Source organism: Microcebus murinus, chromosome 16, assembly GCF_040939455.1.
Source record: "Microcebus murinus isolate Inina chromosome 16, M.murinus_Inina_mat1.0, whole genome shotgun sequence".
Lineage (NCBI taxonomy): Eukaryota > Metazoa > Chordata > Mammalia > Primates > Cheirogaleidae > Microcebus > Microcebus murinus.
In genome coordinates, this window is record NC_134119.1 from 26,354,286 (window position 1) to 26,379,667 (window position 25,382).

Sequence of the window (25,382 nt, forward strand, 5' to 3'; positions counted from 1 at the left end):
AACACATTTCAGAAGGGCCTACCATTTAAAATCAATAGGACCTGACATTTCTTCACGAAGACTATAATAAACACAACCTAATAAAATATGCCTCTCAATTTTCTTAGTCACATCATTATTTCTGGGGTAAAATGCAGTGGCAGCAGAGCATTCGGTAATTCTAATTAGTGAATTCATCCAACATCCATGACATCCAGGTCACTCACCCTATTGCCTATCAATTTGCCCCACTAGAACGTTTTTTAATGCAAGCCACTTTTACATTCTATAAAACTTATGTGGGTAAAACATGTGAGTTCCATAATCATCTTCCATGCTTCTCTGTATTGATTTGCCTAAACTTAGTAGCTAAAATGGAAAAATATGGGTGGAAGATTACATTTAAAAAAAAATTAAACTTTATCTTGTTTTGAAAAAATCTGTTCCTAGATCCCCTAGATCTACTAATTTCTCTTCATCCTGACCCACACTAGCAACTTCTCTTCTGGACCTAATAGCAACTGGCGCTGCTGTACCACACCAACCTCACAACCTGACACAATCTCCTTGTGTCACTCTCTGAGACACTCACTAAGCCAAGGTTCTTTCACTGGATCTAGACATCTGTTCAGCCTTGACAACAACGGCTGTCATTTCCTTTTCCTGCCCAGCCTAGATTCTGTGGTCTTCCTCCCATTGAGAGGCCATCAACTCCCCTAGCTTCATGCCCACCTACCTACTTCCTAACCTAAAACCACTGTGTGGCAGGGATTCCTTCCTTTCATCCCACCCTCAAAGGTCCCCTTCTTGATTCAACAGATACCCCCTTCCTTTAGACATCCAATTCTTCTGTTGGATTTCACCACAGCATTTAAGTAAGTCCAAGTCTAGCCCATCTTTTTTTTAAACGCCTCTCCTAGATCTTCCTCCCTCTGAGGCATTCCATTTATTCCTTTTCTTCCCTTCACGGACAAATGGTTGAACAAAATAGTCAACAGCAACTATGTATATGTCTCACTTTATGTTATTTCTCAGCCTCCTGCCACTTGGACTATTCTTCTATGACTAGGAAGTAATAAATGTTCTCTTTGTTGCTAAATCTGAAGGATTCTGCAGTACTTATTTTACTCAGTCCCTCTGAAGCAACTGTTAACTGGCTCAGAGGTCACCAATCTTGCCTTGTTTTCTTCCTACTTCCCTGACATGCTGGCACAGTCCCTTTCAAACTTCTCCCTCCATCTGGCCTCATTCTGTGGCTGTGTGCTCATTCCTATGACACATGCACCCTACAGAAGTTTACTGCTCCTAGATTGTCCTGCTGTCCTCTGCGTTGCTCCCACAGACATATCCAACTGAACATGGCCTCAACTTACTTCACACTCTTCCTCCCGAATCCTGTTCCTCCACTTCTATTCCCAGCCTTGGCAAAAGGTATGATGCACCATGGCCCACACCAGATACCTGGAAGTAAGGACACTTCCATCTCTCTTTCCAGACAAGCCTCACATTCCTGGTAGTTCATCAAACCTACCTCTTTATCCTCATTGCTATTTCCACAGCCTTGGCTTGGGTTAATCCCTCCTCTGGCCTTCTGCAACAGTCTCTGAACTAACATCTTGTCTCTTCCCAACAACTTGCCACAATGCCACTAAGAGATTTTCCTTAGACACAAATGTGATTCCATTACCTCCTCTGGAAGATTCTTCAAAAAGCCCCAATTCCTCAGCATGACATGCCAGGCTTCTCAAAATCCGAACATTCTGACAGCTGCTTACTTATCTAGTTCATTTGAGGCCACTCCTTCCTGATGTGCTGCTATTGTGCAGCCAAAATTAAGTACTCAAAAGCCCTACGTATGCACCACAGTCTCTTTCCACCTCTGTGTCTCTATACATGGGCTTCCTCTGCCTGGAACATCCAGCCTAATGTCACCTAACTGACTCCTAACCTTCTCAAGGACCTAGCTTGGATGGCCCATCCTCAAGAAGGCCTTCCCTGACTTTCACTCTTACCTCCCATGACTTAAAGGGTACTCAGAGGTGCTCTCATACACTCTTTTCATCAAGAAACATCCTAAAATGCAATTATATTATCTGCTCCTTTCTCTGCTTCCTCCATCTTGAGGCCAAGGGCTATAACTTATCCATCTTATCTTCCCTAATGTACAAATTCAGTGGCTGGCACACAAATGTCTGTTAAAAATTATGTCTGACTTGGAATAACCAAAATCATAGGGACAGACAGCAGAATGGTGGTTGTCAGGCATTAGAGATAGGGGGAGATGGGGAGTTATTGTTTAATGGGTATAGAGTTTCAGTTTTACAAGACGAAGAGCATTATGGAGACAGATGGTAGTGATGGAAGCATAACACTATCAATGTATTTAATTCCACTAAACTATACATTTAAAATAGTTAAGATGATAAATTTTATGTTATATGTATTTTACCACACCAAAAAATAGTAATAATTTAAGATGAAAATCTGATATACATATAAAATGAAAATATGATGATACATACACAAGAGAACATCTGGGGCATATTCGTTTTACACGAACAAATATTGCCCTCTTCTGGTCAAGTATGTTACCACACCAAATACGTGGAACCAGTTTTCCAGGGAATGAAATAAAGCTAATACTTGAACCAATTTTTTTTTTTTTTTTTTCTTTTTTTTTTTATTTTTCAATAAAGCGCTGTCAGAACTTGAACCAATTTAACACAATGCTGATAGTTAAAAGTTTTAACTTTTACCACCACTACGTAACCATACCACCACTATATAAGGCATTTGTAACAAAGGAGGGACCAGATACCTCAAATCAGCCACAAAAATTAACATTCAAGCAATTAACGGAAGTGACTCAGAAAGAATTTAATGTTGAAATAATCCTTTTTAACAGTGTGTGACATTAGTTAATGAATACAAAAACACCATTCAGACCTCTTTCAAATGGCCTGACCATTTTGAACTGGCAATATTTTTGGTTTCTTTTTAAATATTTCTTACAGACAAAAAGATTCCTGAAATTAAAATGGCTTTGGGAAACTTACCAATGTCATAGGCCATGAAATCTGAAGAGAAGCATTTGGCGCCATGGCTCATGGATGTGTCATTATGTGTGTTTCCCCCAAACACCAGCATGTTTCCATTCACTATTACAGCTGTGTGCAAGTAACGGAAAAATCGGCTGTCCTTAAGAATGGTCCTTTTGAGTTTATTTAGAAATAATAAATACAAGGTTAGTTTTTAAAGAATATTTATCGACCTGCTAATGCAAACATAACCATTTTATTAACTTCGGACACAATGTGCAAATACTTCCAGATTTTTCCCTATATGTAACTTTCTCAGCAAAAAAATACGTAAAATTTTAAAGACCTATAAGAATGCTGACAAAATATATTAAGAGCCTTAAAATCTTCCTACCCCATGGCCCTATAACTCCAGTTTCTGGGAAGAAATCATGTAACATATAGACAATGCTTATGCACAATGCTTTCTCAGAAAGATAAAAGCTAGACGGCTGGGCAAGGTGGCTCATGCCTGTAATCCTAGCACTCTGGGAGGCTGAGGCAGGCGGATTGCTCCAGGTAAGGAGTTCGAAACCAGCCTAAGCAAGAGCGAGACCCCGTGTCTACTATAAATGGAAAGAAATTAATTGGCCAACTAAAAATATATAGAAAAATTAGCCGGGCACGGTGGTGCATGCCTGTAGTCCCAGCTACTCGGGAGGCTGAGGCAGGAGGATCCCTTGAGCCCAGGAGTTTGAGGTTGCTGTGAGCTAGGCTGCCGCCACGGCACTCACTCTAACCTGGGCAACAAAGTGAGACTCTGTCTCAAAAAAAAAAAAGACAAAAGCTAGAAACCAAAATTTAAACCACATGGGCTCACTATACCCACACAATGGCATATCACACAGCCACCAAAAATGACAATTTTTATGACAGGCAGAATATAAAACAGTATCCATAGCACAGTATCAAATATTTGAGGAAACACAAAAAGGAGGAAGAGAAACCACTGCTTTTTTTTTTTTTTTTTGAGACAGAGTCTCACTCTGCCCGGGCTGGAGTGCCATGGCATCAGCCTAGCTCACAGCAACTTCAAACTCCTGGGCTCAAGCAATCCTTCTGCCTCAGCCTCCTGAGTAGCTGGGACTACAGGCATGCGCCACCATACCCAGCTCATTTTTTCGGCCCATCATTTTTTCTATATATTTTTAGTTTTCCAATTAATTTCTTTCTATTTATAGTAGAGACAAGGTCTCACTCATGCTCAGGCTGGTTTCAAACTACTGACCTTGAGCAATCTGCCCGCCTCGGCCTCCCAGAGTGCTAGGATTACAGGCGTGAGCCATCACACCCAGCAACACTGCTTTTTAATTACATTAATTCATAACTCAAATTTGCTTTACATTTGTTAAAATTAGCATATTTTTATAGGCTGATATATAGTTCAGAGGGAGAACATCCTGTTTGATGATTTCAATAAAATGATGCCAGTAACTGATCCCAAAGATGTCACTTTGGTGATCAAGAAAAGGCTAAAAAAAATGGATATATTCTACTTAGTTACAAAAGGTTACACAAACTATGTACAAGCTATACAATTTATACCCCAGGGTTTTTGAATAACTAAAATTTTATAGTAGTGCTCAGTGCATGAAAATTGAAAACCAGTCAAAAAACACCAAACATTTTCTAACCAACCTACTACAGAATTATAGAATAATGCAATAAAATAAATACTAGCTACTTTATTAACCTCTGCTTATTTCCCAACATCTCTATGTACAATGACGAACACAATTATCTGCCAGGCCTGAAAACAAAACTATAGCACAATATTTTCCCAACAATTACCTCTACAGAATTCACAGTTTAAAGTGAAAGCTCAAGAAAAAGAACCCACCACATCTGGGTATCCACATCATATCTGTAGAGATCATCTGCAAGCCGGTATTTATTGGCGCTGAAAGCCTTGTAGCCACCATGAACATACAGAGCCCTGGTCTTCTGGTCATAAACACTGCTGTGGCCATAGCCCCCTTGCACAAGGGCACCCTGGGTCTGCAATATACTCCATGTGTTTTTATCTGGCAATGGAAAAACAGTTAAAAGCAAACATGGCAGACTCCTTTAATACTTAAAATGTCCATATTGCTTAGGGTACAAGTAGGGAATTCAGAAGACCTGATACATATAAATATTTTATCTTTTTGTTTTTAAAATAAGGCCACCTAAAACTTATAACAAATCCATGTGGCCAAACTCCAATCTGTTAAATGTTCTGATGTTCTAATATGCCATGTAGGAAAAGAATTACACTAAATTTTAAAGACTGAGATTCATTAAGCAAACATTTAGCTCCTATGACCTTCAGTGACCAATATACTGATGTACTTTATAGGTCTACTTTCTTTCACGAAGTATCAATTGTAAGTACCCCTACTGCATAATAACAGATATGATAACATTTAACTAAGGGAACTCACACTCCATTAAACCAGTTTCTAAAGGGCCATCCAAATTTTTTCTTCAGAGTATTTGTTGTTTTGAAACATTTTTAAAAGTTTACTTTATTTTTAATACCCAAAGCATTTTATGCCATCTTTGGCTCCTGGACAAATTGACAATAACAAATATATCCTACATAGCAGCATCAATAATCTGAATTTCACTGGTAATACATCAAAGTTAACTGCATTTCAACATAAAGTACTGGATGAAGGTTAGGTTGGATCTTGTTAAACAGTAATAATAACAGGGTAGAGGATTTAAATTTGATTCAAGAATACATCTATTAGAAAAAAATATACCTACCCAAGTCATATTCCTGCACATTGCTTATATATCCATAGAGAGGGCAGTGACCAAAGATGACCAGCATGACCACTCGGCCATTGTTCAGTGTGACAATGTGTGCCGAGTGCCCAACCACTGCATACTGTTCCTTTGCCTTAGGGGTCAACAATACCCATGATTCATTATGAATATGGAACACTCTCAACTCATTGGTCACATTCCCCGTTGAATCAATTTTCCCTCCATACATGTAAATTTTGTCCTAGGGAAAAAAATATAAATAAAATTTTTAAAAACACTGAACAGATCGAGAATAGAAAAGGATCACTTCAAAAGCTCAATAATTATTCTCAGCTTAAAAACAGTTAGTGAAATGCACCTTTCAGTGAATTATTATAAAAATGAGGGGGAAAAGAACAACTGGAGGCCGGGTGTGGTGGCTCACACCTGTAATCCTAGCTCTCTGGGAGGCTGAGGCAGGCAGACTGCTTGAGCTCAGGAGCTTGAAACCAGCCTGAGCAAGAACAAGAACCCGTCTCTACTATAAATAGAAAGAAATTAATTGGCCAACTAATATATATGGAAAAAATTAGCCGGGCATGGTGGCACATGCCTGTAGTCCCAGCTACTCGGGAGGCTGAGGCAGTAGGATTGCTTGAGCCCAGGAGTTTGAGGTTACTGTGAGCTAGGCTGCCGCCATGGCACTCACTCTAGCCTGGGCAACAAAGTGAGACTCTGTCTCAAAACAAAAACAAAAACAAAAGAAAAACAGGAAAGAAAATTAATCATATTCTATATCTCTAACGCTTCACCACTTTTCTTGGATTTCCTCATATGACTCTTACGGTATGAAATGACTTAGAAAAATAAAGTTGCCTCATCCTACCATTTATCTACAAAAATAAGGAAATGAAAATGATTATTCAGTCACATTACAATGTGCTATTCTTGGCTAAACTTGCTAATGAGCATAAAAGTGAATCTATATTTTTCAATCTATATTTTCAATCATTTAGTGTCATAATCGTAATATTCCAGTATAATTTGAAACCACTAAAATCTCTTGGGTTAAAAAAGTTTCACCCTCCACCAACAGAAAGTTTTCCCCAATTAAAATCCAACATTGCATAGCTTTTCAACTACATAATACATAAAGAGTTTAGTTTCTTCCACAGAGTGGAAATATTTTACCTTGTATAATGCCAAAGAATGACCATATCTAACAACCACATTGTTCACAGAACGGTTTAGTGCAAGCCACTCCCTAGAAGCAAGGTCATACCTACAAAACAAACAGATCATATTTTCACCCAAATGACAAAACAGAACATCTCATACTCTTTTATTTGTGATATGATCCAGTTTGAAGATGCTCATTAAGGAGGGAAACACCTGTCACCTTTGCAAACAAATCTGACGCCTGGGCCCACTGGGCATGTGAGAAGTTAGAAAGGGGAGCTGGACTATATAACCCTGGGATAAGAAAGAAAAATCTACGGGAAGTTTCTAACACTCCTGAAAACCTCTTCTACATACAGTCTAAATCATTTGAAGGTTGTATTATACTCAAGGGATTTAAACTGTTTTGTTTTATTCAAAGAGACAGTGATTACTCTGTCAAGGAAATGCAATGACTCAATCATACCTCAGTGTAACCCTGAACTCCTGGGCTCAAATAACCTGCCTGCCTCAGCTTCCCAAGTAGCTAGACTAGAGGCATGCACCCCCATGCCCAGCTAATTTTTTTGTTTGTTTTATATAGAGATGGGGTCTCAATGTGTTATCCAGGCTAGTCTTGAACTCCTGGCCTCAAAAGATCCTTCCACCTCGGCCTCCCAAAATGCTGGGATTACAGGTGTGAGCCACCATGCCTGGCCTGACTTAAACTTTTTATTACAACAACTTTTCTATCATTTAATCAAAAGAAACTGATAGGTGCTAAAAAAGGGATACTTCTTATTACTGCATTTTTCTTTATAAACTATTGTTTTATCATATATGTTTATTATTCTTTTAGTGATTACCCTAGATATTGTAACTTGCATCCTTGATTTATCAAAGCCTAATATAAATTAGTACTTGTACCATTTCCTGGACAATTCAGGGAACTTAAACTCCAGTTCTATCATCCACCTTTACCATCTGCTTTTTGTGCCCTGTTGGTATGCATTTTAATTCTATATTCTAAATCCTGTAGGATATTATTGTAATGATTTTATAAAACTAACATTCAGTTAAGTTTACCCACATTTTATCTTTCCACTCCTACTTACATCTCTCTATTTCCTTCTGTGATCATTTTCCTTCTGCTTAAAGAACTCTCTTTACTGTAAAGGCTGCTGGTGATTAACTCCCTCTATTTTTATTCATGTGAAAATATCTTTATTTCTTCTTCATTTCTGAAGTAGATTTACTTCAGTAGATTCACTAACTGGATATAGAACATGGGTTGGGAACTACAGCCTGTGGGCCAACAGCCTGTTTTTGTAAAAAAAGATTTTATTGGAACATAGCCATGCCCATTGACTTGTGATTGTCTATGGCAGCTTTCATGCAACAATGGCCAGATAGTTTATATGGCTTACAAGTCTAAGATATTTACTACTTGGCCCTTTAAGAAAAAGTTTGTCAACCCTTGGTAAACAACTCTATATTGGCACTTATTTTCTTCTTAGTATTCTGAAAGTGTCATTCCATTGGTTTGGTTTCCATTGTTTCTATTAAGAAGAAAGCTTTCAGTCTTATTCTTGCTTGTTTAAAGACAGTATGTCTCTGGCCGGGCGCTGTGGCTCACGCCTGTAATCCTAGCTCTTGGGAGGCCGAGGCGGGAGGATTGCTCAAGGTCAGGAGTTCAAAACCAGCCTGAGCAAGAGCAAGACCCCGTCTCTACTATAAATAGAAAGAAATTAATTGGCCAACTGATATATATATATAAAAAAAAAAAATTAGCCGGGCATGGTGGCGCATGCCTGTAGTCCCAGCTACCCGGGAGGCTGAGGCAGAAGGATCACTCGAGCCCAGGAGTTTGAGGTTGCTGTGAGCTAGGCTGACGCCACGGCACTCACTCTAGCCTGGGCAACAAAGCGAGACTCTGTCTCAAAAAAAAAAAAAAAAAAAAAAAAAGACAGTATGTCTCAATCCACTGCTTGATTTAAGATTTTTATCAAATAAAAGGATGATAATTAAAAAAAATTACTAACCTCTCCTTTCCTCTATCTAATTGATTTAAAATGTCACAATTTAAAGAAAGGCAGAACACCATTATAACAATTCAATTGTACTATGAATACATTTCAAGCCCTTTAAAATGCAAAAATGCCAAAAAGAATATAATTTATATTCCTACCATGCAATTTATACTTATTCATGCATTACTGAATAATCACATTCAATATCTTTAAATATTCACTTTTGGTTTCTGTTTTTGAGAAAATCATCTCTACTGTTTTTTATAAAAAACACATATGCTCATTATAAAGAATGTAAGCAATACAAAAAGGCCTAAAAGTTTATTCTATTATCTAGAAATGAATATCCTTAACATTAAATAAATGTCAATCCAGACATCTCTCTACATATAGAGACAGAATAGAGAAAATATATTTATACAAAGGGATCATACTATAGATGACACTTTTAATAATGTTTATTTTAATTTTCATAAAAATCAATAGAAAAAAGAAACCAAAGGGAAACCAAAACTATTGCTAAAGTTTAAGTAAATGTTTGTTTCTTTTCTATAAACAAAGAAATTTAAAGTTTAACTTTGTGTAAAAAAGTTTACCTGGATAATCCAAGTGTTTTAAAAATTACAAAAAACATGATAAAGAAGCAAAAAGAAGAAAGTTTGATCACAATAGCAAAAAGGAAGCAAATAAATGTCAATCAATTGAAAAATAGATTAATAAATCTTAATATATCCATATAATAGAATTACACAGCATGAAAAATACACTCTGGCAACATACATCAATATAAATCTCAAAATTATGTTAAGCTAAAAAAGCAAACTACAGAATGCCATTTCTATAAAGACTAGATCACATATATTAAAGTATAGAGATACCTATATGAAAAACTGACATCAAAATCAGGATACAGTTTATCTCTGGGATTTTGGAGGGGCATGCAAGGATCTTCAACTGTATAAGCAATGTTTTATTTCCTAATTTGGGTGGTGAATGCATTGATATTTATTATTTTTCTACAAACCTTTCCTTGTGTCTTAAATTTTTTTTTTTTCTTTTTTTTGAGACAGAGTATCACTGTGTCACCTGGGCTATAATGCAGTGGCATCATCATAGCTCACTGCAATCTCAAATTCCTGGGCTCAAGCAATGCTCCTGCCTCAGCCTTCTGAGTAGCTGGGACTACAGGCATGCACCACAATGCTCACCTAATTTTTTCTATTTTTTTTAAGTAAAGACGGGGTCTTGCTCTTGGCTCAGAGCTGATCTCAAACTCCCGATCTCAAGTGATCCTCCCACCTTGGCCTCCCAGAGTGCTAGCATTACAGGTGTGAGCCACTATGCCCAGCCTGTCTTAAATATTTTATACATGATCTGAAGCAAATATAACAAAATGGTAACCCTATTAAATATGAATAGGGTGGCTCATGCCTGTAATCCTAGCACTCTGGGAGGCCAAAGCAGGAGGATCATTTGAGCTCAGGAGTTTGAGACCAGCCTGAGCAAGAGCGAGATCCCATCTCTACTAAAAAAATAGAAAGAAATTAGCTGGACAACATACATACATATATATATATATTTAGCTGGGCATGGTGGTGCATGCCTGTAGTCCCAGCTACTCGGGAGGCTAAGGCAGGAGGATCACTTGAGCCCAGGAGTTTGAGGTTGCTGTGAGCTAGGCTGATGTCATAGCACTCTAGCCTGGCAACAGAGTGAGACTCTGTCTCAAAAAAATAAATATGAATAGCACATAAATTGGTTCTAGCTATTATTTTACATATTTTTGGAATGTTCTACACTTTTAAAAATACATGAAAAATTATTTAGAGGTTGAAATCATTTTAGTTTTAAAATTATACACAATTTAATTTTGGACAGAATCTATTAACTCCTTGCTTTAAAAGCTGAAAAAAATCTTAGCACTCAAATTTCTTCCCATTTCTTCTATTTTTTTTCGGGGGACATGGTAGAGTCTCACTCTGTTGCCTAGGCTAGATTGCCATGGCATCAGCCTAGCTCACAGCAACCTCAAACTCCTGGGCTCGAGTGATTCTTCTGCCTCAGCTTCCTGAGTAGCTGACACTACAGGCAGACACCCGGTGCCTGGCTAATTTTTATATTTTCAGTAGAGACAGGGTCTCACTCTTACTCAGGCTGGTCTCAAACTCCTAAGCTCAAGCAATCCTCCCGCCTTGGACTCCCAGAGTGCTAGGATTAGAGGCATGAGGCACTGCATCCCGCCTTCTCCCAATTTTTGTTATATAATTTTTACATTGTCCAAGTTCTTAACCCTTCCTTACATTACATTCTAAAACAACAATTCAATAGGTATTTAGTATTGGCTGGATTTCACTGTCAAGTAGGTCTTTTTTTTTTTTCTTTTAAGAAAAGCTCATATTCCTCTTCTTGAGTTCATGCATGTTTAAGAATATCTGCTTGCTAGCTTTATAGCTCAATGACATCTTGGCTGGGTATACTATTCTTGGGTTGTTCTAAAGAACCTTCAGAACTTTGAAGATGCAGCTCCCTTGAATGTTGCTGGAATGGATGTTGCTACAAAGAAGTCTGAGGCCAGCTTGATTTTTTCCCCTTTTTTATGTGGTTTGCTTTTCTGCCTAAAAGCTTAAAGATTTCTCAATCATTCTCATTCTCTCTCCGTCTCCCCACCCTCCTCTCTTCCTCTCACTATGCTTTTAAAACACAATATTATACTTTACTTAAAGCAGAAATGACTGAAATGCATCCAGGATAAACGTTTTTACAAAATGGACTACATAGAACCATGACACTTTTGTGGAATCCTGGCTACGAAAGGTGTTTCCTGAGAAGGACTGCCATAGCTTACAACCACATATACACACCTTATGTTCAACCAGAGGCTTGTTTCCGTAAGTTTGAAAGAGAAGAAAGGAACAGAGGGAGCACAGAAACAAGTCTCCAGTTGCTCCAATCCACATCTCTTTCAAGTGACATAGAAGGTGCTCAGCCCAAGGGCTTCTCAGAGACACTTGGGTGCCGGCAGATCCCCATAACCTAGCTAAAGTTAACTACCAAAAGACACACAACAGGCTGTCAAACTTTTCACAACACCGGGAAACAAACACAAGACAAGAACAATACTGATGCAATAAAACATAATGCTCTTTCTTCTGGGAGCTGAATCCAAGGTAACAGAATACTAAACAAGTAGCTCTAAGACCTGGACAAGCAGATAAGCAAAGACAAACTGCAGAAATTCAAAAACAGATGTCTCCCATAGAGCTACAGCCATCTCCCTCACAAACCCCTCCACAATGGCTGGCAACCCAATAACCACCATGCCACAGGGTACCTGCTCCAAACTTCAGAGTGGCCTGGTAACCCAATCACAGTATCTGGCCACCCGAAAGACCAAGGCAAAGGCTCTGTGGAGACTGGACACGACTCCAGCCAGCAGGAAGCATAGAGCTGCCTAAGGTCTCCCAAGTAATAATTTGTCCTTAAACGTAAAAGTTCAATAACTTGATCAAATCTGGTTTTGTCATTAAGAAAGTATAAAATTTTCCTGAAACACCTTGTGCTATTTCAATCCATTTGTTCTCTCTTAGGTTCTCGAGCAATAGCAATTATACTTATATTGGATCATCTTCTGTCTTTCATGTGTTTTTGTTTTTCTCTTATTTTTTCAGCCTTTTCACCTATATTATTGGAATTATCTCAATTAACCTGTCAGTAATTCAATTTTCATTCTAACTTTTGCTATATTTATATTTCTTTAGGCTTGTAATCTCCCATTTCATCTCACTGTTATAATTATCTTCTTATCTTTCAGCTAGTTTTTCTGAATTCAAATTCACATTAAGTTGATCTACAGCACAAGCCAGCTGGAATGAATCTCCTTTTGCTCCTTGAAGTTACTTTTCTTCTGTCATGGGTTTCTGTCAGATTTTACATGCTACACTCTTTCTTCCTCTTTATTTTTTCATCATAGAATACTTGAATTGGCTATAATATCACTTCTTTAATTTTTGTTTGTTGGTAGACATAGCTCTCCAGACATTTTATTTGCAAAGTGTAGGTGATTTCTTAATTGTTTCCACTGTATCTAAGAAAAGTTTATCAAATTTCCATCCCAGCTTTGGTGTGAAGGCTGGTATTTCATGTTCTATCAACTTCTCTGAAGTCTAAGGAAATGTTGGAGCTCAGATGAGGGGGTGTGCAGTCTGTTATAATAAAATGCCTAGATTCTCCTCTCCTGAGAGGTTTTGTTTAAGTGTCCTAACCCACTGTTCAGATCATATTCCAATTTAAATAGAAGCCCTGAGTTCTGGGTAGAGCATCAGCCACTTGATCAATTTCCCCCTTGTCACCTGCTACTCCTCAGCAATCATTTCCCCCTACTCTTCAGTTAAAAGAGTAAAAAACCAGAAATGCTTACTCAGTCTGCTTCTTTCTAGATTTGGAAGTATCAGAGAGAATTCTCAGAATCTCCCCCGTGTGGTTTCTGTGGGTGTGGGGTACAGAAGGGGTCACCCTTGATGTTCCTGTGAGTCTGTTTTCAAATTCATTGGATTAGCTGATATTTCTTCCTTACTTGGTTTCCTGCTGCTCAACTTCTTACTATTTTTAAAAAACTTTTTTTTAAATTATAAAATAGTTTATTGAGGAAGGACAGATTTTCAGAGCAAGACCAAGATACATTCGCCACAGAGCAGGCAATGGACCCCCCCTGCTGAAACAAAAGGGCCTTTAAAAAACTTTTAAAAACAAAACTCTTTTTTGCTCAAGGGAAGGAAATGCAGTAATGAAGTTTCAACTGGCAATCTTAACCCAGCTGAAACTTCAAGACCATTTATTTTGCAAGAGGACGATCACTTAGTGACAAAATGGGAACTGTTTTTTAATGCAACCTAAAAGTTTTGGGTTAACAGATTGTGAAGTAAATAGAGAGTAAGAACAATTCCTAAAATATTTTTATATAAGAGCATAAATGACCAGAAAATTTACAATCTATCTAAGTTCTAGAAATACTACTTCTAAAAGGAATACTATATTTACTTTTCATGAAAGTTCACTATTTGAAACTATACTAATATTTACATGAAATAAATAAAGCTGAAAAAATCATGTTCTGATCAAGTACAAGCAGAAAAAAATGTTATAATCTAGAAAACAATGTGGCTCATGAGGTATGTCAGTCAAATAAAAGCAATAGGTGAGATTAATATTTCCAGGAACAGGCCGGGCGTGGTGGCTCACGCCTGTAATCCTAGCTCCTTGGGAGGCCGAGGCAGTCGGATTGCTCGAGGTCAGGAGTTCGAAACCAGCCTGAGCAAGAGTGAGACCCCGTCGCTACTATAAATAGAAAGAAATTAATTGGCCAACTAATATATATAGAAAAAATTAGCCAGGCATGGTGGCGCATGCCTGTAGTCCCAGCTACTCGGGAGGCTGAGGCAGAAGGATGGCTTGAGCCCAGGAGTTTGAGGTTGCTGTGAGCTAGGCTGAGACCACAGCACTCACTCTAGCCTGGGCAACAAAGCAAGACTCTGTCTCAAAAAAAAAAAAAAAAATATTTCCAGGAACAAAAGTTTGTGAAGGAAATAAATAATTCATCATCCCCCATTTATTTGGTAAATACTTATTTGAGCACCTTCTACGAGCTAAGCCCTAAATTGTGTGAAAAAACAAGGTCCCCAGCTTTTGAGAACCTATTGTGGGAAAGGCAGAAAATAAGCATGCACAATAACAGGCACATATATAATTAACAATTATGAACACTGAGATAAAGACATTGAGAACTATAAAAAAAAAAAAAAAAACAGGGAGAACTTGTCTGAACTAGACAGTCAGGGAAGATCTCTCTGTGGGACTGAGATCAAACTGAGATCTAAAGGGTGAGAAAAAATCAGCCCTGAAGCATGACAGCAGGAACAGTCCAGACTGAGGGAACAAAGAGCAAAAACCCTTCAAGTAAAGATACACATGCTGCATAGGAAGGCTGGTGGGGCAGGAGTACAGTGAATGAAGGCAGGAGAGAAGGTAAACAGTGCTCAAATCTCATTGGACCATTAAGTACAATGGGAAAACACCGTCAGGTTTTAAGAAGGTAGTAAATACTATGATTTATACTTTTTTAAAAAAAATCACCCCTATCTATATTTAGAAATTAGATTAACAGGAATGAAAGGAAAGAGACAGATTTGATAGGAATCTACTGCTGAAGACTAAGTCAGAGATAATGGCAGGCTGGGTATAAAGAGAAAAGAATAAATATGACATGAATTTGTGACAAATAAATGGGGATTAATACAGTGTTATGGTAAGAGGATGTGAAGAGGGGAAAGAATAAAAAAACGTCCAGACTGCCTGCTTCAAGAGAGGGGGCTGATGCCAGTTACACAGGTAAAACCACATAAATGGTTAATATACAGCTCCTCTCCTATCTAGTATAGCAGAAGGGACAATCACTTTCACACCTTTAATTTTAACTTTTTTCCTCATGGTAGCAGCACTAGAAGTGGTAAGAAGTGGTTAGATTTGGGATAGATTTTTAAAGGTAGAGCTAACAAGATCTGCTGATGTATGTCAGAGAGACACTAGGCGGGCCCCTGTGATCTCCACCACCTGGTGTTCACAGCCAATATAATCCCTTTGCCTAGGATGTAAGCAGGATCTATGACTTACTTCTAACCAATAGAATATGGCAAAGATGATGAGATTTTTTTTTCCTGTGACACTATCCTGATAGCAGATTCAGTCTAGAGACCCTCCCCATGGCCTTATGAAGCAAGCAGCCATATTAGTGAAGCCCAAGTGACAAGGAATGACGAGTGAGTGGCCTCCAGGAACTGAGGGCAGCCTCTGTGAGTTGAGGACAGCCTCCAGTCGACAGCCAGCGGGAAGGTGGGACTCTCAAGGAACCACAAGGAAATTGATTCTGCCAGTAACCTGAGTAAGCCTGGGAATAAATTCCTCATCAGTCAGTGTCTAGAAGAGAATGCAGGCCAACTGACTCCTTGACTGCAGAGGACTCGGTTCAGCTGTATCCAGACTCCTGATCACCAGAAAACTGTGAGATAATAAATGTGAATTGTTTTAAGCTGCTAAGTTTGTGGTAATTTATTATACAGCAAAAGATAACTAATACACATACCAATATGGGGTATGAAAAAACAAGAAGTTAAGGGTGACTCCAAGATTTTTAGCTTCAGTAAACAGAAGGATGGAGCAGTCATTAACTGAGATGACCATTTATTTTGCATTGTGACAGCTGGGAGAAGAGCAGGCTTGGGAAAAAGATCAGTTTGGGACATGTTAAATTTAAGATGCCTATCAGACAGCCAAAAGATTGAGGTGTCAAGTAAAGAGCTGGAGATATGGGTTCAGGAGAAAAGTCCAAGCTGCACATACAAATTCAGGAGGAACCAGCATTAAAGCTAAGGTATTACTTGAGATTACCAAGAGAGTGAATACACAGACAGAAGTGGACCAAGGGCTCAGCCCTGGGGAACACCATCATTCTGAAGTCAAGTCAGGTAAAAGAGGAACTAGCTAAGGAGGCTGAGAAGGAGGAAGCAGTTAGAAAAAATATCAAGAGAATGTACTGGGCCCAAGCAGTGGCTCACGCTTGTAATCCTAACACTCTGGGAGGCCGAGGCGGGCGGATGGCTCGAGGTCAGGAGTTCAAAACCAGCCTGAGCAAGAGCAAGACCCCCATCTCTACTATAAATAGAAAGAAATTAATTGGCCAACTAATAAATATAGAAAAAATTAGCCAGGCATGGTGGCACATGCCTGTAGTCCCAGCTACTCAGGAGGCTGAGGCAGTAGGATCACTTGAGCCCAGGAGTTTGAGGTTGCTGTCAGCTAGGCTGATGCCACAGCACTCACTCTAGCAGGGCCAACAAAGTGAGACTCTGTCTCAAAAAAAAAGAGAATGTGCTGTCCTGTAAGCCAAATTAAGAGAGATTACGTGTATCAATGTTGGTGTAAGATTATTAATAAAATGAAGACTAAGAATGGAAAATTAAAAATTCAGCTCCTAAATCACACTAGCCACATTTCAAGTGCTTACTAACCACACATGGCTAGTGAGACATGATAGTGTAAACACAGAACATTTGCATCACGAACTTCTAAGGGACAGCACTGATCTACGGATAAAGGCAGAATAAATTAGCACAGACATAGGTAAAAGGTAAATGTGGTTGTGGAAGTCATTTTCTAATAACCTTTATCTTTCAAAATAGAAGCAGGAAGCAAGGCTATTAGCTAAGAATGAAAATAGGGAATAAGGTGGTAGAGATTTAAAAAAAACAAAAAGAAAGTACAACAGTGAAGCAGGAGAATGGGAAAAGGAGAGAGAATCAATGGATTACGGACCCCTGTGGGGTCAAAGATTGCTGGAGTTGGGGTATTAGAAAGAAAGAGCTGAAAAGATTAGACAGTGCCTCAGGTCGGGTTCCCTGCAAACAGAGCCTAGGATGGATATTCTTGTGTAAGTGATTTATTGAGGGAATGCTCTCTGGATATACATGTCAGGAAGTAAGATAAAAAAGGTATAGAAGGAGAAACTAAGCAAACAGTGGTCTAAGCTGAAGCCTAGTTTTGGCCTGATCCCAAGGGGAGCTCTGGAGCAAGAATGGCACAGTTTTCCCACGCAGAAGTAGGGTCATGCCCTCGAACCTCCGTGCCAGTCAGTTGTTGGCATCAAAGCATTTTTACGATGGCTGCTTTAAAATGGTCATCAGGTAATCCTAACATCTGTGTTATCTCAGTGTTAGTGTCTTTTGGTTGCCTTTTCAAGTTGAGATTTTCCTGGCTCTTAGCGTGACAAATGATTTTCCATTGAAATCTGAACATTTTGGGTATCATGTCATGAAACTCTGAATCTTATTTAAATCCTCTGTGATAGCAGACCTCCTCTGATACCACCCCAGAGGGGATGGGGAAGATCGACTCCTTCCTGCCAAGTGGGGGAAGAAGTCCAGGCCCACCATGTGGTCTCCACTGACATCACAAAAGTAGTGGAAGCTTCATTCTGCCTTGTGGAGATGAGTCCCAGCTCCTTGTTTAGTCTTCTCTAACAGTACCCTGACAGTAGGGTTGTGACACCTGACTAAATCCTGGTGAGGGTGAAAATTTAGGTTCGGACTTTGCTTACATGTATGGGGGTGGAGCTAAATTTCTACAGTGTTTGGCTGAAGTAAAGCAGTTATTGTCTGAAAGTTTTCTATCTTGTTAGGCTGTTGGTTTCCTGGTCCTAGGCTAGAGAGAACAGGCTGTTATTGAGGGTTGTTCAGCTTGTGCCTGTCAGCATTTCCAGATTGCCAGCTTCTCCAATATCAAGTCTGGGATATATGAGGCAAAAGGAAAACCCTTGGAACTCATTGTTGTCACTCCTTGTGCCCGGAAGTCCTTAACCAAATTGCCACCTTCTCTCTACCTTTCCAAGTTTTCTCATGTTTGTTTCTATATAACACCTAGGGTTTTTAACAGTGCTTACTGCAAAAAACTGGGAAAAAAGACCTTCATTTCTTTATGACTTAAAAAAGTCTCCTCTTTTCAAATATTCTATTTCAGTACAACATTCTATTTCTAAAGTAGTATCTATTGTGTTTATTTACTCTGGTCCTTCTAGGTTTGTCTTCAATTCTAAAATTATTTCTAAATTTTTAACATTCTTTCCTAACTTCTAGTATCTCATTTCTGAATCTTTCATATCTTGTATGACTTTCTTATTGTATCTTAGCTTGTTCTGGAATACTGAGTTATAATTTTCATCAGTTTTATGACCATTGTTTTATTCTTTTTTTTTTTGAGACAGAGTCTCACTTTGTTGCCCAGGCTAGAGTGAGTGCCGTGGCGTCAGCCTGGCTCACAGCAACCTCAATCTCCGGGGCTCAGCGATCCTACTGCCTCAGCCTCCCGAGTAGCTGGGACTACAGGCATGCACCACCATGCCCGGCTAATTTTTTGTATATATATTTTTAGTTGGTCAATTAATTTATTTCTATTTTTGGTAGAGACGGGGTCTCGCTCAGGCTGGTTTCGAACTCCTGACCTTGAGCAATCCGCCCGCCTCGGCCTCCCAAATTGTTTTATTCTTAATGCTTTCATGTATGAAGGGGTTTGTTCTACTTACTCTCTTTTTTCTTATAATAACCTTCTATGAGATTGGACCTTCATATTTTTCTAGTGCTGAATTTTCAGTAAAATTACTTTTTCTTAAACTTTTACAAGGGAGGTTTGGCACAGGATAGTTTTTCTAATTTCTGAGCTCTCAAGCTCATTCTTGTTGTAGTATAGCATTCAAATATATAACAGCTTATTTGAGATCTCCTGGCTCAGTTCATTTCTGACTATTTTTGTTTTTTGTTTGTTTGTTTTCCTTAGGCCTCTAATGGAAGAAATGTTTTTGTTTTGTTCTGTTTTGTTTTTGAGACAGGGTCTCACTCTGTAGCCCTGGCTAGAAGACAGTGGTGTCATCATAGCTCACTGCAACCTCTAACTACTAGGCTCATGCAATCCTCCTGCCTCAGCTTCCCAAGTAGCTGGAACTACAGGGTACATGTCACCACACTTGGCTAATTTTTCTATTATTTTGTAGAGATAGGGTCTCGCTCTTACTCAGGCTGGTCTTAAACTCCTGATCTCAAGCAATCCTTCCGCCTCGGCCTCCCAAAGTGCTAGGATTTCAGATTTGAGTCACTGTGCCCAGCCCATTTCTGACTTATTATCTGAACTTTCTTTTACTTTGTCTCAACTGTCCCTGTCTTGCTCAATTTTAAATTCTATTCTCTGCAGTTTCTCCTCAGTGTGAAACTTTCTCCTGTGCAAAAACACTTTGGCTGGTTCATTTTGAGAGTAAACAAGGGACAAACAGGCCTGGCGTGGTGGCTCACGCCTGTAATCCTAGCACTCTGGGAGGCTGAGGTGGGCAAATTCCTCAAGATCAGGAGTTCGAAACCAGCCTGAGTGAGACCCTGTCTCTACTATAAATAGAAAGAAATTAATTGACCAACTAAAAATATATATACAAAAAATTAGCCGGGCATGGTGGCACATGCCTCTAGTCCCAGCTACTTGGGAGGCTGAGGCAGTAGGATGGCTTGAAACCAGGAGACTGAGGTTGCTGAGAGCTAGGCTAATGTCACAGCATTCACTCTAGCCTGGGCAACAAAGTGAGACTCTGTCTCAAAAAAACAAAAAAAAAGGAGGGGACAAACTGCTCTAGCCCCTTCTGATCCCACTACAGATCCCTTTAGCTCACCTGGCTACTAAAACATACAAAACTCTTTCCAATTCCAGCTGTTGTTCTCAATTGGTTTGCTGAGCTTTCATGTGAGTATCTTCTAGCCATACTGGATCCTACGGCCTTCCCATTGCTCCCCTTTATTCGCTCCTGCGCATATGCTGTTATCACACAGGTCTTGTAGAAATGCCTCATCGATTTGTATAGTTACCTTCTGATCAAGTTTTTTTTTTTTTTTTTTTTTTGAGACAGAGTCTCGCTTTGTTGCCCAGGCTAGAGTGAGTGCCGTGGCGTCAGCCTAGCTCACAGCAACCTCAAACTCCTGGGCTCGAGTGATCCTTCTGCCTCAGCCTCCCGGGTAGCTGGGACTACAGGCATGCGCCACCATGCCCGGCTAATTTTTTATATATATATCAGTTGGCCAATTAATTTCTTTCTATTTATAGTAGAGATGGGGTCTCGCTCTTGCTCAGGCTGGTTTCGAACTCCTGACCTTGAGCAATCCGCCCGCCTCGGCCTCCCAAGAGCTAGGATTACAGGCGTGAGCCACAGCGCCCGGCCCTGATCAAGTTTTGTTACAGATGTTGGTCATGTGTTTTTGATTTTGCTAGCCTAGCTGTTCTGTGTGTTTTAATGACTATATTTCGGAGGACTCAGAAACTATATTACTATGACCATCATATTTACAGAATCCCTTAAAGAACAGATGTTGGTTTTTGACAATCTTCATTAATAGATGATGTCTAGAAAAAAATTCTAGGTCACAAAATCAGCATGTTGATAAATTTCTTCTAAAAGAAACTCTCCATAGCTAATTTCATTGTGACAACATATATACTCCTTCAAAACGAGCAACATGGGATCAGCATACAGACCTTGATCCTTGGGGAATATTAAACAATGGCATAATTTCCCCGAACAAACTATTAAAATAAATTCCAACCACTTGACCTATGGAAATATTAATTACATTAAAAGATTAAGTAAACTCCTACTTATATAGAACCTACTATATGTACCTAAAGCAAAATATCAGAGGCAGTATCTGGAAAAGATGAATTATTGCTTATCACAATATTGAATTCTCTGTGGCTCTCAATTTTAAAAACTCTCCTTTGCCAGCAAAGTAAAAAGAAAGAAGAAAAAAAATTTTTGAAAGAAATTTATCAATTTAAATTTTAAATATATAAAAAGATTAAAATACAAAAAAAGAAATAAAAACTCAATATATGCCAAAACAGCCTGAAAGACAACTACCTAAATATTAACAGGGATTTTCCTCAACTAATGGAATTATTGGTGAGTTTTTTTCTTTTTGCTTATCTGTACTTCATGAATTTTCAAAATGAAAAAGTAAACTTCTTGCAACAATGTTTAAAACCACTTACGCTAGAACCATGTTGTAATCTGAGTGGTTGAACATATATCCTCCGATAACCCACATTATATTTCCATTCACCACAGCTTTATGAGATGCTCTGGGGAGCTTTAAGTTAGAATATTCCTCTCGAGTCCAAAATGATTGGTTAGCTGGTACAGGAACTGAACATCCAGGACCTAATAAAACATAATAAATTAGTTTCACAAAATGCAGCTTTAAAGCTTATTGCATATTTCAAGTTTTAATCATCTAAATGTAACAAATAATCTTTCCTGTAGCATCTAAATATCAGACAAGTCTCTTTAATTTGCACTTTTAAGTTATTCAAAGTATTAACCAAAGGCAATCTCTAATAAAATTCAAAATTACATAATTTCTGATGATAACTTGACCATATCCAGGTTAGGTTTTCTTTAGAAATGAAATACTTGCTTAAACAGCTCTCAGGAGAAAGACTAGATGAAAAAATTATTAATTCAAATGAAAAACTTTAGGGCTAAAATGCACAGTTGTCCTTTGGTATCCACAGCGGACTGGTTCCAGGACACCCCTCCATACCAAAATCCACAGATGTTCAAATCCCTTATATAAAATGGTATAGTATTTGCATAAAACCTATGCACATTCTCCCATATACTTTAAATCATCTTTAAACTACTTATAAAACCTAATACAATGTAAATGCTATGTAAATAGTTATGTACATTGTTTTTTTTGTATTATTTTTTATTGTGTTTTTCCCCCAAATATTTTTAATCTACAGTTATTTGAATGTGGAACCTACAGGTGCACAATCCACAGATACAGAGGGCCAACTGTAGTCATTAGATATGGGAGTAATAATACAAACTATTCATCTTATGGTAAATCAAGAAACTTAAACTGGCCAGGCATGGTGGCTCACGCCTGTAATCCTAGCACTCTGGGAGGCCGAGGCGGGCGGATTGCTCGAGGTCAGAAGTTCAAAACCAGCCTGAGCAAGAGCGAGACCCCGTCTCTACTATAAATAGAAAGAAATTAATTGGCCAACTAATATATATAGAAAAAATCAGCCGGACATAGTGGCGCATGCCTGTAGTCCCAGCTACTCGGGAGGCTGAGGCAGAAGGACTGCTTGAGCCCAGGAGTCTGAGGTTGCTGTGAGCTAGGCTGACGCCACGGCACTCACTCTAGCCTGGGCAACAGAGTGAGACTCTGTCTCAAACAAAAAAAAAAGAAAAAGAAAAAAAGAAACTTAAACAGATGCAAGAGACAGACTCCATTCTTGGGAGGTTTGGCATCTGCCACAATATTTACATGGTAATAGATACTCAAAATACTTCAATTATTAACTGCTCAATGTTGGCTAATTTCTTCCAAAATAAAAAGTTTCTGAGGAAGGGCTAAGCATATAAGGAAAATCACTAAATCAATAATAGCTATTACCACCCACCCCCCTTAAAGAATTCTCTAGCCCTAGGCTGGGCCTGATGGCTCATGCCTGTAATCCTAGCACTCTGGGAGGCCAAGGCAGAAGGATCCTTTGAGCTCAGGAGTTCCAGACCAGCCTGAGCAAGATTGGGACCCCATCTCTACTAAAAATAGAAAGAAATTAGCTGGACAACTAGAAAACATATATATATAGAAAAAATTAGCCAGGCATGGTGGTACATGCCTGTAGTCCCAGCTACTCGGGAGGCTGAGGCAGAAAGATCTCTTGAGCCCAGGAGTTTGAGGTTGCTGTGAGCTAGGCTGATGCCATGGCACTCACTCTAGCCTGGGCAACAAAGTAAGACTCTGTCTCAAAAAAAAAAAAAAAAAAAAAAAAGAATACCCTAGAAGTTCTTTAATAATCTATTTGTGTAGATAATAGCATTAGTTGACTGTATAACTGACCTTAATTTTCTCTGAACTTACAGAACACTTCTGAGGAAATACCATTATTGTCAGCTCTTTTCCCACCCCCCAGACTGGTTCTCTGCTATGTCCTGATATGGCTGAGCTATGGCAGAGAACAAGTTCTTCAACTTTCATGAATGGGCTGCAAAGTATGTCCAAACCCTTCAATTTCACAACCACATTGTGAAATTGAAAGATTTCTAAGAAGAGCTGGATAAAAGGATATGAATGCTTAAATGTTACTTGATATTTGATTAACATAAATTATATAGCTGCTAAGGATAAGGCAATGTACAATTTATTAAATTGAGAACATTTTATAAAATTGAAAGAAAAATAAAAATGAAAGAAGCTCCTACCCTGCCACTCTGAGAAGCAGGAGCATCCTCTGACATCACTTGAATTGCAAATGCCTCGATGAGGAAAACCACAGTTACTTGTGCAGTGAGGAATGTCACATGCTTCACCATTCCAGTTTTCATAACATTCACACTCGACAGTGTTGCTGGTATTATTGATCTTACATTCTCCTTGGCCTGAGCAATTATTCGGACACATGTCAAAACTATAAAAACAGCGTGGAAAATTAAGTTAACGTAAAGCAACACTTCAATTAATTTAGCAGAACTTCTTCCTAAACAAGGTTTAAGAATCTCACTGTCTCCTCAACTCATTCACAAGCATATTTGGCCATTCAGCCCAAATGGGTTCACTCAACACTGCATACCTAGGGTATAAATAACAAAACAAATCAACCCTGCTATATTCTCATAATAAAACAATAAAAATAAATAACTCATAAAGTCAAAGACATTACAAGAAGGAAATATATACAATATTGTCCAGACTTAGATCCTCAAGGGTGGAATGATTATGCTAGTCTTCTTGGTAGCCCGCTAACAATGAGCATCACAAAATTGCCAAATTCATGTTTGCAAGTTTGGGCAGGAAAAGAATAAAACTAACTGCCAACAATACACTACCACCTTCATGGTATCTATCCTTTTGTATAGTCTCTGAAAATTTGTAGAAATGAAAATTATTGCCCAGATTGGTGTCTTTAAAATTTCTTAGTAACTTTATCTACTCATTTCAGACAGGCAAAGAAGGGCCAGTTTAACTTAAGAATTTAACTATAATGTGTCTTCTAATAACATAACTTAAGATAATTGTATTGGCTGGGCCTAGTGGCTCACGCTTGTAATCTAGCACTCTGGGAGGCAGGAGGATTGCTTAATTAAGCTCAGGAGTTCAAGACCAGCCTAAGCAAAAGTGAGACCCTGTCTCTACTAAAAATAGAAAAAATTAGCTGGGCATGGTGGCATGAGCCTGTAGTCCCCACTACTCAGGGGACTGAGGCAAGAGGATCACTTGAGCCAAGGAATTTGAGGTTACTGTAAGCTAGGCTGACACCATGGCACTCTAGCCTGGGCAACAGAGCGAGACTCTGTCTCAAAAAAAATAATAATAATAATTATATTTACAGCACTTTGAAACAACACAGTTTAGATTTTAAAAGGGGAAGATAAATGGCCTATCAAGGTACTTTGAAAGTAGAGATTCTTTCTACTACTGAGTACATGGCAACTATTAATATTTATTAATTGTACTTAGCAAACCCTCCCTCCCCATGTTTCTATTCATTAGACAGCAGTCCCCAACCTTTCTGGCACCAGGGACCAGTTTCATGGACTCATGGGAGACAATTTTTACACAGATGGAGCGGTGAGGGAGAGCTCAGGCGGTGATGCAAGTAATGGGGAGCAGCTGTAAATAGGGATGAAGCTTCTAGCCACTCACTTCCAGCTATACGTCCCACCCTGTTTCATGGAAGACAAATTTTCTGGGGGTAGGGGAAGGGGTTCTCTGCAGTACCAGCCTGCAGCCCTGGGGTTGGGGACCACCACAGC

The 25,382-nt window shown here is 38.9% G+C and overlaps 1 protein-coding gene across 6 annotated transcripts in view; it reads right to left on the reverse strand.

The window, feature by feature from the left end:
* ATRN (attractin) overlaps positions 1-25,382 on the reverse strand; it is a 154,906-nt gene that overhangs the window by 79,064 nt on the left and 50,460 nt on the right. For all 6 annotated transcript variants that reach the window (XM_012754878.2, XM_020282019.2, XM_076010978.1 and 3 more), the window contains exons 5-10: positions 23,832-24,037; positions 21,602-21,770; positions 6,981-7,071; positions 5,808-6,051; positions 4,897-5,080; positions 3,036-3,190 (exon numbers count right to left, since the gene is read on the reverse strand). In XM_012754878.2, the coding sequence (XP_012610332.2) occupies positions 3,036-3,190; positions 4,897-5,080; positions 5,808-6,051; positions 6,981-7,071; positions 21,602-21,770; positions 23,832-24,037 (1,049 nt within the window). The remainder of the gene's footprint in view (positions 1-3,035; positions 3,191-4,896; positions 5,081-5,807; positions 6,052-6,980; positions 7,072-21,601; positions 21,771-23,831; positions 24,038-25,382) is intronic.